Genomic DNA, 16,775 nt, shown 5'->3' with positions numbered 1-16,775 from the left:
ACAATGATATCTGGTTGAAAACAACTCTTTCGAGGGTTTTCGCCATGAATGGAAGGAGAGAGACAGGTCTGTAGCTGTCTATAAGAGAAGTGTTTAATGTAGATTTTTTGAGCAGTGGGGTTACCCGAGCCTGCTTGAACGCAGTGGGGAAGGTGCCTGTGAGGAGGGATGAGTTGATGATGTTTGTGAGTGCTGGTAAGACTGTAGGAGAGATTGCTTGGAGAAGGTGTGAGGGGATTGGGTCTAGAGGGCATGTTGTAGGATGGCTGGAGAGGAGAAGTTTTGATACTTCTGCGTCAGTGAGGGGACAGAAGGAGAAGGTGGGAGTTTTACCAGTGGGTGTGGTTGGTTTGAGGTCCTGTGTGTGTGAGGCTGAGAATTGACTACTAATTGTTCTAGTTTTGTCTGTGAAGAATGTGGTAAAATCATCAGCTGTTATAGAAGTGGTGGGAGGTGGTGGAGGGGAACAGAGGAGAGAATTTAATGTTTTGAAAAGATTACGTGTGTCTGGAGCACTGTTGATCTTGTTGTGGAAATATGAAGATTTGGCAGTATGGGCTTCAGCAGAGAAAGATGAAATGAACCCTAACCCTGGCCTGGAGAAGAGAGGACAAATATCGTCTAGACAAGAGGTTAAAGAAGGTTTAATCTAAAAGTAACCGGTATAGGGTTTGGTGGCACACAGGTAGCAAAATGTAGTTTAAATGTAATGAAGAAATGGTCAAAGATATGTAGGGGTTCTACCAAAATGTTGTCTGTAATACAACTGCATGCATAAATTAAGTCATGTTGGTTGCCTGATTTGTGCATGCTTGTAGTGGTAAGTTGTTTGAGATCAAATGAAGCAAGGAGTGAATGGAAGTCTGTAGCATAAGGCTTGTCCAGATGAATGTTGAAGTCGCCAAAGACTAAAAGTCTTGCAACCTTCTTGATTCCCGACTTTCTCCCTACATATATGCACATTAAAAATGTTCATCTCACAGAGGAAGAGAGAGAGGGAGAGATCTGAGGAATTCCAGCTAGCTGAAAGTAATGCTTTATTTATTCAAAAGTGGCGGAAAGCTTTTCTCTGCCATTAAAAAACGGCCAATAATTTTGTCCTTTGGGCAGAAGTCAAATATCAAGCTCTTAAATTCCTAAAACAAAACAACGCAGCTTGATCGTAAATTAAAAGGAGTCTTGAGGATTTAGTTGACCACATAATTGAGGTAATAATGAGATAAAAGAAGAAGCCTGGCTTTCAACACGGAGAACATTAACAGCTAATAAAAGCATGAAAGGGGTAAATTAGGCTGTAGAATGGGCCTAATGCCTGGTCCTATGTAGATTACTCTGTTCAGATATAACTCAACAGACAAACGGCTTTAAATCAATGCCATCTGAGAGCAGGGGCGACTTTTCCCGCAAAGTGATGTCAGAATAAACTTCCCACTGACTGAGTCACAGAATAACAAGCACACTTGATACAAATATATAAACACTTCCCACATACATGTAGCTCTTTAATGTCTATAGCGAGAAATGTGGGAATAATTGCATTCCAATTCCAAAATCCAATATATATATATATATATATATATATACAGTATGTATATACACAGCATCCATACATAAGGTCCTTCAGTATTATCAGCAGCTTTCGCGCTGGCTCAATAGCTAATTACCCTCCTCCATCCCCAACTCCTCCTCTCATCCAGTCAGGATTCGGCCTTCTGATTCCCTTTGAATCAGACTAATTTCTAAAATTTGTACATGAAATTATTGACCATTAATTATATCTGCAATACATTTATGTTGGTTCTGTTCCATTTACCCTTGGGGGGTTATTGCTGCTCTCCCTGCTCTCATCCATGTTAGGCTGCATGGATGCACAGGGAGTTCTTGCCCAGAACAGAAACATGCCGCCAATCCAAACTGCTAATTGTCAATCATCTTTGACAATAGTGGTCCTGACAGAATTAGTCTCTTTAATCGCTGACTGTGTATTTGTCTTCAGTGAACTTGATTTTATCAATATAATGTATATATTGTTACCGTGAAATAAAATCATTCATATCGAGATGTAAGATTTTGGTCATATCGCTCACCCCTAATATATATATATATATATAGAGAGAGAGAGAGAGAGAGAGATACATTAATCACATTGAAATAACAGTTCTAGGTGAAACATCAAAAACAATTATAGTATTTTCCGATTAGCTAAGTATGCGTGCAAAAGCTACATATTCGTGTCTACTTTGCTAAGGTTAACTTTTCGTGTTTAAATGTCAACCTCCCACATCCACACACATACACACAGCTGTTGCCCTGATGACGTAGTGAGAGCGCCCTTCTTAAATACTTAATATGTTTCAAATGTATTCGGTGTACGACAGCGAACTGAAATAAAAAGCAGTACATGCGTAAACAAATAACTGTGCGACACATGTTGGAGTCCTTGGTGTTGTTTGTGCAGTTGGTTTTGCCCAATGCTTTCAAGCGGTTACCAAACGAACAAGCGTCTCACACACACACACACAACATCTAACAAAGGTCTGTGAGATCAAACCACCGGCTGAGTTTGATCATCTACAGAGAGAGATTTGTCACTTCACAGCGACGCTTACAAGCTAGTGTGGTGGTGGCATTATTAAATGAATCAAAAATGGTCACCATTTTTCACGACATATTTTAATAGGTGGATCAGCTTTTAATTAGCCAATCATCCCTGTGTTTGCAGTCAGACTTTGACATGTGTGGCCTTTGACAGTGTCAGGCTGTAATGGAAAGGTGGCCTGTTTTATATGCGTGTGGGTGTCTGTGTGTTAAAAACCTACCGGCAAGATGTTTGCCCATGTTCTCCAGTTCTTTGGAGAAAAGCGAGTCCTGGAGTTGCAGAGCACGTCTGGGCGTTTGGGGGCTCGTGCCTCTGATCGGCTTCACATCCGATGCCCAGACAGGGTGACGCTATAGCACACACATATATATACACATTCACACACACAAGAAACAGAGTCGCATTAGCTTTGAATTTCTAAATTTAACTAAATTTTTAAAACCATATAAACACAAACACAAGTGCATGATTATTTATATATATATATATATATATATATATATATATATATAGTATATATCAGCGTGTATGCATAAAAAAAATCACATGAATGGTGTTCTTTTTAACTTTCCATCCATCAAATAATCCTGGAAAAAAGGGGTCAGAGTTTCAAGTAAAAAATGTGATTGTAATAAAATAATATTTCACAATATTGCTTTTTTCCCCCCTTTTTTATCAAATAAATGCAGCCTTTGTGATCGACAGACTGATACATGGGCAGACAGACAGATGGATGGATGGATAAATGACAGACTGACAGACACACACACACACACACACACAAACAAGCATTACCCAATACACTAACAAGATAAACAACAATGGAAGAATACATTACCCCAATAACCTAAAATACATACATATAAACAAAACCATATCTGTGATTCCGGCTTCCTGGCCCATAATGCACTATTAATTTAAACAGAGCAAAGTCAGGTCATTTCCATACATACAGATAGAAGACAAGCATACAAACACACACTCATTTTAACTCTGCAGAGAATCTCCAAACCCTTTAGACACACAGCCCTCAAAGCGACATCAAACGCCATTATAATTGTTCAGAAAAGTCCAGTTCATTGGAAGCAGGTTCAAAAACCACAAGGGAAAGTCGAGGATTTGCATTTGCCATCGAGACTGGCCTATGTCTATTTAACGCACAAGGACAACATTGCCTTGGCTCAATGCCTGCTGTCGCATCTGCTGTGCTGGCTCTTTACGGCCATGTTGGAGGCTGCAGGCTCAAGCCACAGTGATATTTAGCAAGTACACAGAGCGCTGAGGCTTGTGTTCTGCCCACACCGACCTGCCACAAGGGAAGAGAGTCACAATAAAGAGCGGTGGCCCACCCCAGCACAAGGAAGCAAACACCACTGACCACATTGCATCAGTTCTTCTGGACTGGGCTGCTAAAACCAGTTGAAAGCTTCTTCCACTTTTTGTTTGCTGGATGTGAGAGATAAAATTGGCCATAAAACAGTCCGGTATATCACTTCTCTTTCTTTTATGCTATTTCTTTGAGTTTAAAGTCTGACAAAGAAAGTTACTGATTTAATGCTTCTTAGTAGCAACTTTTAGATGTTTTTAGATTTTCAGTTTCCATTTTAATTATAGTTTAATTTGTGTTATTTTATTAGTTTATATATATATATATATATATATATATATATGACTGACTCACAGGCTCAAGAGAGCAGAGTCCTTAATTCTCAGAGTGAGAGGAAAACTCACATGCTCAGGGAGCACCACCAACTCAACCATAAGGGCAGTCACATGATGGTGCCTCTGAGGTTGCAGCGCTATTCTGGGACCTTGATGACCAAGGAGGCTCCTAGAAGAAGCCTAACGACTCTGTGTCAGGGTTCTCCAGTGATGGAATGAACAGGGAGGCCCAATATGACAGGCCTAGCATCCCGCTATCAAGGGAACCAGGATTCTGTACCACAGACGTACCCACAAGTAGCCCTCAGGAACGCGAGGACAAGGTCAAGCTCCTGTCCCCAGGGAGCAGAATCCTCAACTACACCTACTCATAAGTGAGGAGCATCAGCTCGACCTAGAGACGCAAGAGGATCCAGGAGGCTATACAAGCCCACAGCCTGGGCTAAGGAGAACCTAATTGGGTCTAGTGGACCACAGACCCCAAGAGGTCACCAGAGCGAGGGGAGAGAGGTCCAACATAGGGCCCTCATCTCCTGACTTTCGACAGGGGAGATGCACTGGGAGCCCTAATACCCTGTACTGAAAGCCCAAGATGTAAAATAGAAGCAGCCAAACACATCATTGGCCCAGCATAGGAGACTATAGTGCAAGCGCATGGAAGCTCCCACCTAACCTCGATTAGGGGGAGGGAGGGGTTAGGTAGTTGGGGGAATTAGGAAGAGGAAAACGAGGGCAGGTGTTGATACCCTCAAAGGGAATTGACTAGATGTTAAAGTTTTACTCTGGTCTGGACGGAAGAGCTCAGAGCGCCTCATCTAGATCACCTCCCTCAGGTCTTGCCTCTTACCTGTTGACTCACGCCTCCTCTTAGACCTACCCGCAGGCGAGGGAGGGGCGCAAGTCACAACACTAGTCTTCTGAACCCATCATTGGTCCTTAGTCCGGGAAGGGCCAGGACCCCCATGTTTTTCAGGCTCAGTCCTGGGTCTCTGAGGAATGAAGGACTTAAAGGCGGCTGAGCGCGTCTTAAACTTCTCAAACACCGTCTCAACGGAAGTGCCGAAAAGTTCAGAAGGTGACACCGGTGCATCGAGGTGAAAGCCCTTCTCTTTCACCCCGATATCAGCCAGGTTCACCCACAGACGCCTCTCCATTACCACCATGCCAGCCATGGACCTGCCAATGGCAGTAGCGGTCTGTTTCGTGGCACAGAGGGCAAGATCTGTAGTGCAACGCAGCTTGGCTACCTCGTCAGGGGAAAGACCCTGACCCTGATCCAGGGGCTTCATTTACGAAACGAACGTACCACAGAAAATTGGGCGTACGGTCGTTTCAACGCAAAACTTGGAATTTATCAATATGGATGTGAGCGGTGGCTACGATCAAATCTCAAGTCTGGTCTTAGCTCATGTACGCAAGTTTTTTAGTTATCTGAACTTGCGCGCAGCATAGTAAATACGGTGGAAAATTGTAGAATGACAGCATTTTGTTCATTTTATTTTCCTGACCGTCAAACGAAGCTAATTAGTCGAACGTTAACCAGTAAGATTAGAATGTCTTTTTTTGTTGTTGTTTTGTACAGGGCTTAGCTTTATATGCGCGAATAGCAGCATAAACAAGACCATGAGGATTCAATTGTCGCATCATGCACCTGCAGTGCTTCTGTGAAAGGAGAAAAACAGAAATTAAGTCTATAAAAGGAATAAAATAAATAGTATCACACAAAATATAGGTTACACTTTATTTTGATAGTCCACTTTAGACATTCTATTAACTACAAATGTTACAAATATGGCAAAAATGGAAACATTTGGATTCTTGTGGTATGAGACAGGCTCGTGAGCTCAATGTTGTTTCAGTTTTGCTTGACATTTGTATGCTGTTTATAATGAATGTCACTATAGCCTAATTTGTTTTATTTTATAGTTGAATATATAATTTTATAACTACTTATTTTTCATTCTTGTTCTGTTCTGAATACCGTTAAATTTAAAATATTTGTTGTAGAGTGAGGGGAACTAAATAGGCTGTTTATATTTACGAGTATTTTAATATACATATAAATGACATAAATTAATGTAGCCTAATTGTTTGCAATTTGCATACGAATGTTTCATGAATCACACGTGAACTCTGTTGTAAGTGGATTTGTGTGCATGGATCTGCGCTCGCGTCTACGTTAGACGCAGATAAACAGATAATCAGCAGATAAACCTGATAAGCTTGGAGCACCGCTATGGTATGCAGTGCAGCTGCAGCCTGACCTGCTGCTGCGTATGCCTTGCCATTCAAACGGTATGTTTCTTGAAGGGGTTTGAATGGCAAAGAGGGAGCCCTAAGAGAAGACGTGTCACCCACTGAGAGATAGCAATTTAGTGTCTCTTCAACAGGGAGCATCTTCTCATATCCATACTCACTTTGCTTGACATTTGTATGCTGTTTATAATGAATGTCACTATAGCCTAATTTGTTTTATTTTATAGTTGAATATATAATTTTATAACTACTTATTTTTCATTCTTGTTCTGTTCTGAATACCGTTAAATTTAAAATATTTGTTGTAGAGTGAGGGGAACTAAATAGGCTGTTTATATTTACGAGTATTTTAATATACATATAAATGACAAATTAATGTAGTCTAATTGTTTGCAATTTGCATACGAATGTTTCATGAATCACACGTGAACTCTGTTGTAAGTTGATTTGTGTGCATGGATCTGCGCTCGCGTCTACGTTAGACGCAGATAAACAGATAATCAGCAGATAAACCTGATAAGCTTGGAGCACCGCTATGGTATGCAGTGCAGCTGCAGCCTGACCTGCTGCTGCGTATGCCTTGCCATTCAAACGGTATGTTTCTTGAAGGGGTTTGAATGGCAAAGAGGGAGCCCTAAGAGAAGACGTGTCACCCACTGAGAGATAGCAATTTAGTGTCTCTTCAACAGGGAGCATCTTCTCATATCCATACTCACGCAGAGCACTAGCCGCTGGATCAGAGGATGTGAGAGACACATCCTCATCCAGCAGCTTACTCTCGTCTGCAGCTAAAGAGCATGAAAGCAAGAGTCCCTTTTTTAGCTCCTTAGCCAGGTCCATCTGAGAGCCCCACGATTTCATTCTCCTCTGGGCCTCAGCAGTGGCGGATGCCTAACACAAAGGTTTATTAAATTGACTTGAGTTGGCAGCATCCAAACCTTCATTATGTATGTTAACAGGCACTGTGCCAAAATCAAAAGGGAAATGGACAATAGCAAATGTATTATCTGATTAAACTCTAAACCACAGAGCCCTACAGCATGACATACTGTGTGCACCTGGATTATACATGAATAAAACAACACGAACCCGCAGAGCTCACATAAACCACACGTAACCTGTTGAAAAGACTTTATTCAACCAGATCACAAAATGAATTGTTTATGATTTGTTAAGAAAGTCAAATATGTGAATCACATTGAAAAACATCCATCTAGACAGTGAGCATCGTATATTTGCTTCAGGCAGGTGTGTGACATTTTGGAGCGTGTTTTTCTGCATCTTGCCTGACATATATCTTTGTTCTAGAGGTCCACTGAATCATTTGTTTATGCTATCGCTATATTATGTTAGCCGGACAACATTTCAGAAATTTGTAACGAGTGAAAAACATGAACCAGATGGCTCGACGGAATACATGGGAGAGTCTGTCAGCTCCTCTGGCATATATCTTATAAATTGCCTGAATTACATTCAGTGTTTGAAATCAGGGAGAGCTGCAGGGTCCCAGACTCCCATAAGAGCTCAGGGACCCCCAACAGAAGAAGAAATTGCGGCCACCCGAGCTGTTACACTCAAGAAAACTATAATACAATGCTATGTCCTTCTATTTGTCCAAATTTACTTAAGGGAATCAAATCTGACTGCATAACATGAAGTTCTGAGAAGCATTTTACAGACAACACAGGACTCTTCATTTTCACCTGTCAATAAAAGTAAAAATAAAAGTAATCTATGATTCTTCCTGAAGTAAGAGCAGATGTTATATAGTATAGACCACTACAAAAACAGATGCCAGATTACTTTTTTGCTTAAGACTGAATAGCTATAAGTAGTAATGTATGAGACAGAGGCCAAAAACACCAGAGCACATTACATGCTTCTGAAATACTTTGTGAGAATCAGATTTGTTTGAGCAATTTGCTTCAATAGTCCACTGATTTCATGCTCAGGGTGTTTAATACAAGAAAAAAAAAATCTAATTCACAAAATATTTTGTTGCACATGCCGAACTGTCATTTTTTCATAATTTTGCATAATTAGTGCAGTCAGATCCAAACGTCTGATAACCTCTAGTGAAAATACTTTTTAATGAAATGAATGAAAATGTATATGAATTTTGTAACTTCTTAATATTTGATTTCTCCCCCTTTTGCTTCAATGTATTTTCAATTGAGCTGGCATCTTTGTTTCTTTATTTCAAAATTTTCAAATAATTTTTCTAATTATTTTCAGGTTTAAATTACACTTTTGAATCCCAGATCTTCAAAGTGGATTCAGACTTTTGGACCTCACTGTATATTAGAGGTATAATCAGGCATGGAGGTAAATTCAGTCTGTAGTAGAGGACTGAAACAACAAATCCAGAACTTGAAACGTGGAACGGAGAATTTTTCTTCCTGCAATATATAACGAAATAGACATCCTCTGTGTCAAGAACAACTACATTTTTCCACGTTATAAATGAGCAGGCCTAATCAGAAAGATCAGGAAGGCCAATGCACAGGCATGACCAAACTTTACCGTTTTAGCTCACACAGTCAAAGCAAGCTCTCCTCAAGGCTGTTTTTTTAATATCACCCCAGTACTAAGACATTCAAGACCGGAAACCACATGAGAGAGACCAATTAATGCGCGATGGCTTATATTACGAAGGTGGCCAATATTAATAGAAAAGGTTGAAGCTGAAATATTCTCATCTGCCAAGGTGGGAGGCTGTCACAACAAAAGTGAAGCCCATAGGGAAAAAAACACATATCCTCATTTTCTAGCCCTAAATAAACAAATATTTCTGTAATACGGACATGGACTTAATTATCATACACAGAAAAAAAAATACTCCCTTCGCAGTCAGTTTAATAATGAAACATCTAGGCCAGACTCAAGAGGTTCAATTCAGCTATACCATCTGATTCTCATTTTATGAAAACAAAACTAAATATAACTAAATAAATTCCCATTCACTGCCATTATAAGACTGACAGACTGCAACGGTTTGAGTTAAAAATCTTCGTTTGTGTTCTACTGAAGAAACAAAGTCACCTACATCTTGGATGCCCTGGGGGTAAGCAGATAAACATCAAATTTTCATTTTTGGGTGAACTATCCCTTTAAGTTTATTGGTTTGTTTATGTTAAAACAATGTAATCTAGATGGATGGAAAATTGTTACGCAACTGAATTACATAAAATGTAAATTTAGACCGAAACATTTTTTTGAGTGTATAAACAGGTTATACAAATTAGTAAGAAAAAGTCAAAAAAAAATAAATAAACAGTAGAATGGATGTAAAAAAAATACATGTTGTTCAAAGGCCAACAAGCAAACTGAAGTCTCCCAGGATGCTCTATGCAATCTGGAGCCCATAAGCAGCTCTGCCCATCCTGATCATCATTTATGAGGCTAAAAACATGAGTTACAGCCAGGAGGAGACCAGCACAGATAGAGCGCCCATGACTATAAAGAAGTGACTCAGCTCATAAAAGTATTACGTTTTGTTTTCCGTGCCATTCTGGGCGGCAAGATGGGAGAACCCCTGAGGACCAGTTAAAGTAATAAGCTATTAGGAAGACAAATCGCATTTGCCTTTCAAATAGAGCCCAAAATAAGCAATTAACCAGAAAACAACCACATTAAGCTTTAAAAAGCAGCAGTAGGTGATCTGATCCTTTCACACACGCCGCTCCATGTGGGAAACATTAGCCGTCTCGCTCTTAGCTCACTGGCACGGTTTAATCTATAGATGATGGGGCCTCCTTTCACACTTTCTCTGTCTCACTCTTTCTTTTTTTCCCTTTCAGAAAGAGAGACAGGTCTTAAAATGCATGCCAAAGTAAAGAGCATGTTTCTGTGTGAATGAGAAAGCAGACCTAAGTGCGTGTGAGGCCCTATACGGTGTTCGAACAGCATTGTTTACTCTGTGGTACGGTTTCTCAGGGTAGTCACAGCTCCTTGGGTGTCCCCACTGGGCGACGAAGAAGAAGCCTCACACGCCTCGTGTTGCCACTCTGTCTGGAGCTTTCAGCCCATAAGCTCCACACACGACTCAGCCAGCGATTTCTAAAGAGGATTTTTCCAACACTTTTCCTCTGTAATTATAGCTGCACTCTCTGTTCTGCTGCCGATAGAAAAATAACCACTTCATGATGGGTTATAGGGAGTTCGGGTTGCTGTAGTGACAGAAACCTGTATACAGTTAAATTCCCAAGAGATTTTGAGAGTCAGACTCTGAATGCATGGAGATGGGTTGTTCACATAGGTCTGAACGGTTTTTAATTGTTTTTCTATAGCTGCGTTCCTACGTGACAAGAACACAGTCATCAGTCCAGTTGTAGAGTACTTTTTACAAGGTGAGTACCACTGTTCAAGGTTCTTTTTTTTTTTTTTTTTTTTTTACAGTCGATCCATTTCTCAATAATTCTGTCACTTTTTCCAAACTCCTCACACAGTGAGCACAACAGCAGTCTATGTGGGTTAAACTGTATACAATGTTCCTTTGCTTTGGCACACCATATATTCAGTGAATACATTTTTCAAATTACATGAATACTTTTCTCACACAGACACAGCCACCGCCAACATTCAATGTATCTACAGGGCAATTTGGACATTTTCATACTCTTTTCAAAACTGTTAAACTTAAGTTCAAAACCTACCATAAAACACAACTGAATAAGAGAGCAATTTGCTACAGTTCTACAGTAATACTATACTGTAATATAATCCAAATGTAAAAAAATGAAATGTTACTACAGTTTTCTTAAATGCTAGGACACATTTCTCAATACTAAAGTCACTTTTTCAAAACTCTTTACACAGTTCTCCTAACCATCTTTCAACTTGACACAGCAGTTCATTTCACATTCAAAATGCACTAAAACTACCAAAACACTTCATTAATGTCTCAAATCAAGTCATTCTTACGTAACACTAGCAAAGGTTTTCACCAAACAAACACACTTTATCACTCGTAACACAACAACCTAAAAAGCACTAACAACAGGTAGCATTATACAATGTTTTCTTTTGTAAAATTTCTTTACAAAACAAGAATGATACTCTCTACTGTTTATAATTCACTGCAGTATATGTTACATGGTTCATGTTTACATTACAGTATAAAATTATTCCTAAGTTTTCCCGAAAGTGAAACACTAACACTTGTGAAGATGTTCAGCTACATGCAACTGCTTAGATAGTATTTGATTTTTTACATTCAGAATATTTTTCTATGTGATATTACTATAGAAATGTTGCAAATTTACATTCTTACAGTATTAATTTTTGTACTATGCTAGGTTTTGAACTTAAGTTGAACAGTTTTGAAAACAGTATGTAAACATGGGCAAATTGGCTTGTGTCGAAGTGATAAAAGAATTCATGTAATTTGACAGATGTCGTCAATGAATGCATTTGTGCCAAAGCAATGATAAATAATTCACAGTTTAGCCCACATAGACTGATGTTGTGCTCGCTGTGTTAAGAGTTTTGAAAAATTTAACTAACTGTAAAACAATTAGATGTAGCTGAACACCTACACAGGTGTTAGTATTTCAATTTCATTATCATCTATTCAAAAAGGTAAAGAATACTTTTGTACAGTAATGTAAACATGTATCATGTAACATACACTGCAGTGAATTATAAACCGTTGAGAGTTGTTCTTGTTTTGTAAAGACATTTTTTACAGAAGAAAACACTGTATAATGCTACCTATTTTTAGTGTTTTTTGATCACTGTTTTATAAGTGACAAAGTGTGTTTATTGGTTAACAACTTTTGCTAGTGTAAGGAAGAATGAGTTGAGGCATGTATGAAGTGCTTTGGTAGTTTTAGTGCATTTTGGATGTGAAATGTATTGCTTTGCCAAGCTGGTTAGGAGAACTGTGTGAAGAGTTTTGAAAAACTGACCTAAGTATTGAAAAATGTGTCAGCAATTGTAAAAACTGTAAATACCAACAGCTGTGTGCGTATCAGAACTGAATTGAATTTTAAATTCCAATTTGAAATCTTCAATTTGAATTTTAACTCAGGTAGCTAACAGGGTGCAGAATTGCAATAAAAATTTGAATGTAAGAATATTGAATTAAATTATCTGGAAGAAAGAAACTCATTTTAACTAGAAATTTGTTGGCTTATTAACAGAAAAGCCCTGGAGTTTAGATAGAACAACAGACAGAACAGTAGAATGAAAGGTAGAATGAGAGACAGATAGACTGAAAGAACTATATTTAGAACAAACAGACAGGGAGAAAGAAAGAAAGAAAGAACAATATAACAATAAATAGACAGACAGACAGACAGAAAGAAAGATAGATATAATGACAGACAGACAGATGATACTGTAGATATGGATTGATGGATGGATGGATGGATGGATGGATGGATAGATGTATTGAAAAATGTGTCAGCAATTGTAAAAACTGTAAATACCAACAGCTGTGTGCGTATCAGAACTGAATTGAATTTTAAATTCCAATTTTAAATCTTCAATTTGAATTTTAACTCAGGTAGCTAACAGGGTGCAGAATTGCAATAAAAATTTGAATGTAAGAATATTGAATTAAATTATCTGGAAGAAAGAAACTCATTTTAACTAGAAATTTGTTGGCTTATTAACAGAAAAGCCCTGGAGTTTAGATAGAACAACAGACAGAACAGTAGAATGAAAGGTAGAATGAGAGACAGATAGACTGAAAGAACTATATTTAGAACAAACAGACAGGGAGAAAGAAAGAAAGAAAGAACAATATAACAATAAATAGACAGACAGACAGACAGAAAGAAAGATAGATATAATGACAGACAGACAGATGATACTGTAGATATGGATTGATGGATGGATGGATGGATGGATGGATAGATAGATAGATAGATAGATAGATAGATAGATAGATAGATAGATAGATGTAACAACAGAAAGACTCGCCCCTTGCTTTCTGTTCAGCTGTCTTTGAACACAAGAACACGTTCTGTGTGAACAGCTCCAGACTCCTGTTATTATGTTCTGTGTGAACAGCTCCAGACTCCTGTTATTATGTTCTGTGTTGGAAGACTGTTCTGGTCTCTGGTGGCTGTTGCTGACAGATTTGATGGAATGGGGGATTTCTACAATGCAGGTGTCCTCATTGGCCTCTCTCTCGAATGTAAATGAACACTTTTCCATTAACAAGACGATACTGCGAGAAGGACGCAAGTGTTGCGTGCTTCCTCACCAGGTAAACAGCCAAGACTGTGTTCATCCAAAACCTGAACCTATTTAGCAGCTCTTTAATCAAACACAATGTACCTTTTTCACATGATAAGCTCTTATTCATTGTTTGGCTAGGTAAGCGTCCCCTCTAGCTTGACAAGCATGGAGACAAATAGTCAAGTCACGCTGAGGACGGTCCTCCCTGGAGAACGATGTAAGTGGTTTTAACTGTCCCTCTGACAGCGTTCACAATGGAGATGATGCTGTAGACATTAATGACTCGGGGAAAGTGATATAACGAACAGTTTTGCTGGGTGAGGATCACCTACCTGCCCTGTCACCTGAGAGGCTGTCTGCAGATCTTCTGCTGCTGTCAGGGTTTCTGTCACCGCGGGTAATGGACCTGATCCAGAAGAAAAAAAAGAAGAAAAAAAAGCCTTTACCACACACACACTCACAATACGCTCCCACACTCGGCACCAAAGGGCCCCTCAAGAGACAATAGATAGATTACATTTCTCCTCGGTAAGAGTGAGTGAATCTCAAACAAAAAACTAATTTTTAACAGGCTGCCCCTTTCAGCAGACTCCATAACATGATACATAAATCTGCTCGTTTTGGATATGATATGTGATTTAAAGAGAGAAAAGCAGGGTGGGATTTCTATGGACCTGCTTGGGAGGTACTTACAGGGCTATGTGTCGAGAGGGGCCCACAAAAGTCCTTTACTGAATTTAATTTTAAAAAGTAAATAAATAAATAGTGAATTAAAATTTTTTAAATTAAACAAATATAATGAAAAATTACCATTCTTAAAAATGCAAAAAAATTCGCTTAATGTTTGTTGTTTCTAAATGTTTTTTTTTTTTTTTTGGAAGAAGTCTCCAATGCTCAGGCTGCATTTATTTAACCAAAAATACAGTAACAGTGAAATATTATTACAAATTAAAATAACTATTTTTTTGCCCAATGATTTCTTCCTTATGTTGCGCTGCCTAATATTTTTTGGGAAACCACCGTCATACACTACCATTCACAAGTTTGGAGTAAGTAAGAGTTAAAAAAAGAAAGAAATGAATACTTTTATTCAGTAAGGCTGCAATAAATTTATCAAAAGTGACAGTAAAGTATTATGTTACAAAATATTTCTATTTCAAATAAATGGTATTCATTTAACTTTATATTCCTCAAAGAATCCTACCATTTTTAGGATTATATTAAAATAGAAAACCATTCTAAATTTTTAAATTGTAATAATATTCCACAATATTACTGTTTTTACTGTATTTTTTAAATACAGCTTGTGTGAGACTTATTTTAAAAAAGAAAGAAAGAAAGAAAGAAAACAAAGAAGAAAAAACATAATATTCCAAACGTTGTGTATATATAAAGTTAGTGCAATATATTTGGATAGGATAGGATTGGCCTTTTGTGTGACCCATAAATAAATGCTGTCCCACAGCTCCATTCATTTCAGTAATGACTGTAGGTACTTACAAGGTATTTCTGGCACAGCTTGCTCTGGGAAATGGGGTGTTGCAGTTAGACTGTCCCCTTGAAGCCTAAAAAAAGATACAAAAATTGAACATTACAGGTTTTAATTTCAAATAAGTGGCTTGCATTTCTCCCCACAGTTATGATAGCTGTGGAAGATAACAGTGAAAATACTATCATGTTCTCCTTTCAGAGCGAACTCTCTGCTGAGGCTATGAAAGAACTCTGTGTAATGGATCAGTATCGAATAAAATCTCTATTTTTACCTTGTGTCTTTGCTGGATGAGAACAAGTGGAGACAGTGAGTCTCTATTCATAAAAGGTGATGAGACCGTGCCAAAGCAGTCTATTTGTCTTATCACTATCAGGGGAGGATGAGGATATGGGCAGGCTGGAATGTAGACAGAGCGTAACATAGGGGAACGCTTAAGACCTGACAACAATCTACTAATCACCAAACTGTGCAGCTGTCTCAAACACCCATCATTTATGATGTCCTATCTCAGAGGATGCTGGGATTAGAAACTTGTCTAAAGAGGGCTTGTTCTTAAAGGAACAGTTCATCCAAAAATATTATTATCATTTACTCATCCTCAAAAGCAGAATTTGATGCTGCGCTTTATTTCAGTGGGGAAGAGGACTTTGATTTTAGTCTGTTCCTTACAACTGTCTTATGTTTTTAATGGGCTTTTTTGTCATTTTTGGAGCTTTATAGCATGAACATAATGTCTAACATCTCCTTTTGTGGTCTAGGAAAACAAGAAAGGCAACAAAGTTGTCATTTTTGGGTAAATTATCCATCTTACTGTTTATACTACCATGATCCTTAAAGGAACAGTTCACCCAAAAATGAAAATTTAGTGAAAATATACTCATTCTCAGGCCATCTAAAATGGAGATGAGTTTGTTTCTTAACCAGAACATATTTGAAGGAAGTTAGCACTTGCTCACCATTGGATCCTCTGCAGTGAATGGGTGCCGTCAGAATGAGAGTCGTACAGCTGATAAAAACATCACAATAATCCACAAGTAATTCACACAACTTCAGTCCATCAGTTAATGTTTTGTGAAGCAAAAAGCAGTATGTAATAAACAAATCCATCAAGACATTTTTAACTTTAAACCACTGCTCAAATCCTCTACCCATAATATTGCTTTCTCCAGTTCTTGCCTGAATGAGGAGAGAAATATGCACAGATCAAACCCCATTTATAAGTGAAAACAGTCCAAATAGTTCTAAACAAATATGATGGATTTTGATGTGAGTGGACAGCAGATGGACTTTTTCACTGGAGGAACAGTTTTAATGGATTATGGACTGGTATTTTGTCCAGATGTGATGGTTTAAATTTTAAATACCTTAATTATGTATAGGTTTTTACAAATATGCAGATTTTGCTTCACAATATGTTTACTGATGGACTGGAGTGGTGTGGATTACTTGGGGATTATTGTGATGTTTTTTTTTTATGTTTGGACTCTCATTCTGACGGCACCCATTCAGTGCAGAGGATCCATTGATGAGCAAGTGAAGTAATGCTAAATTTCTCCAAAACTGTTCTGATGAAGAAAG

The 16,775-nt window shown here is 38.4% G+C and overlaps 1 protein-coding gene across 1 annotated transcript in view; it reads right to left on the bottom strand.

Annotated features, from left to right (window-relative positions):
• LOC107758299 (uncharacterized protein C8orf34 homolog) overlaps nucleotides 1-16,775 on the bottom strand; it is a 101,711-nt gene that overhangs the window by 15,625 nt on the left and 69,311 nt on the right. The window contains exons 10-11 of the mRNA XM_016576010.1: nucleotides 14,038-14,111; nucleotides 2,820-2,949 (exon numbers count right to left, since the gene is read on the bottom strand). Coding sequence (XP_016431496.1) covers nucleotides 2,820-2,949; nucleotides 14,038-14,111 — 204 coding nt within the window. The remainder of the gene's footprint in view (nucleotides 1-2,819; nucleotides 2,950-14,037; nucleotides 14,112-16,775) is intronic.

The sequence above is a fragment of the Sinocyclocheilus rhinocerous genome, unplaced genomic scaffold (assembly GCF_001515625.1).
Source record: "Sinocyclocheilus rhinocerous isolate Xijiao unplaced genomic scaffold, SAMN03320098_v1.1 scaffold142, whole genome shotgun sequence".
Lineage (NCBI taxonomy): Eukaryota > Metazoa > Chordata > Actinopteri > Cypriniformes > Cyprinidae > Sinocyclocheilus > Sinocyclocheilus rhinocerous.
This window is presented reverse-complemented; position numbering and strand designations above follow the sequence as displayed.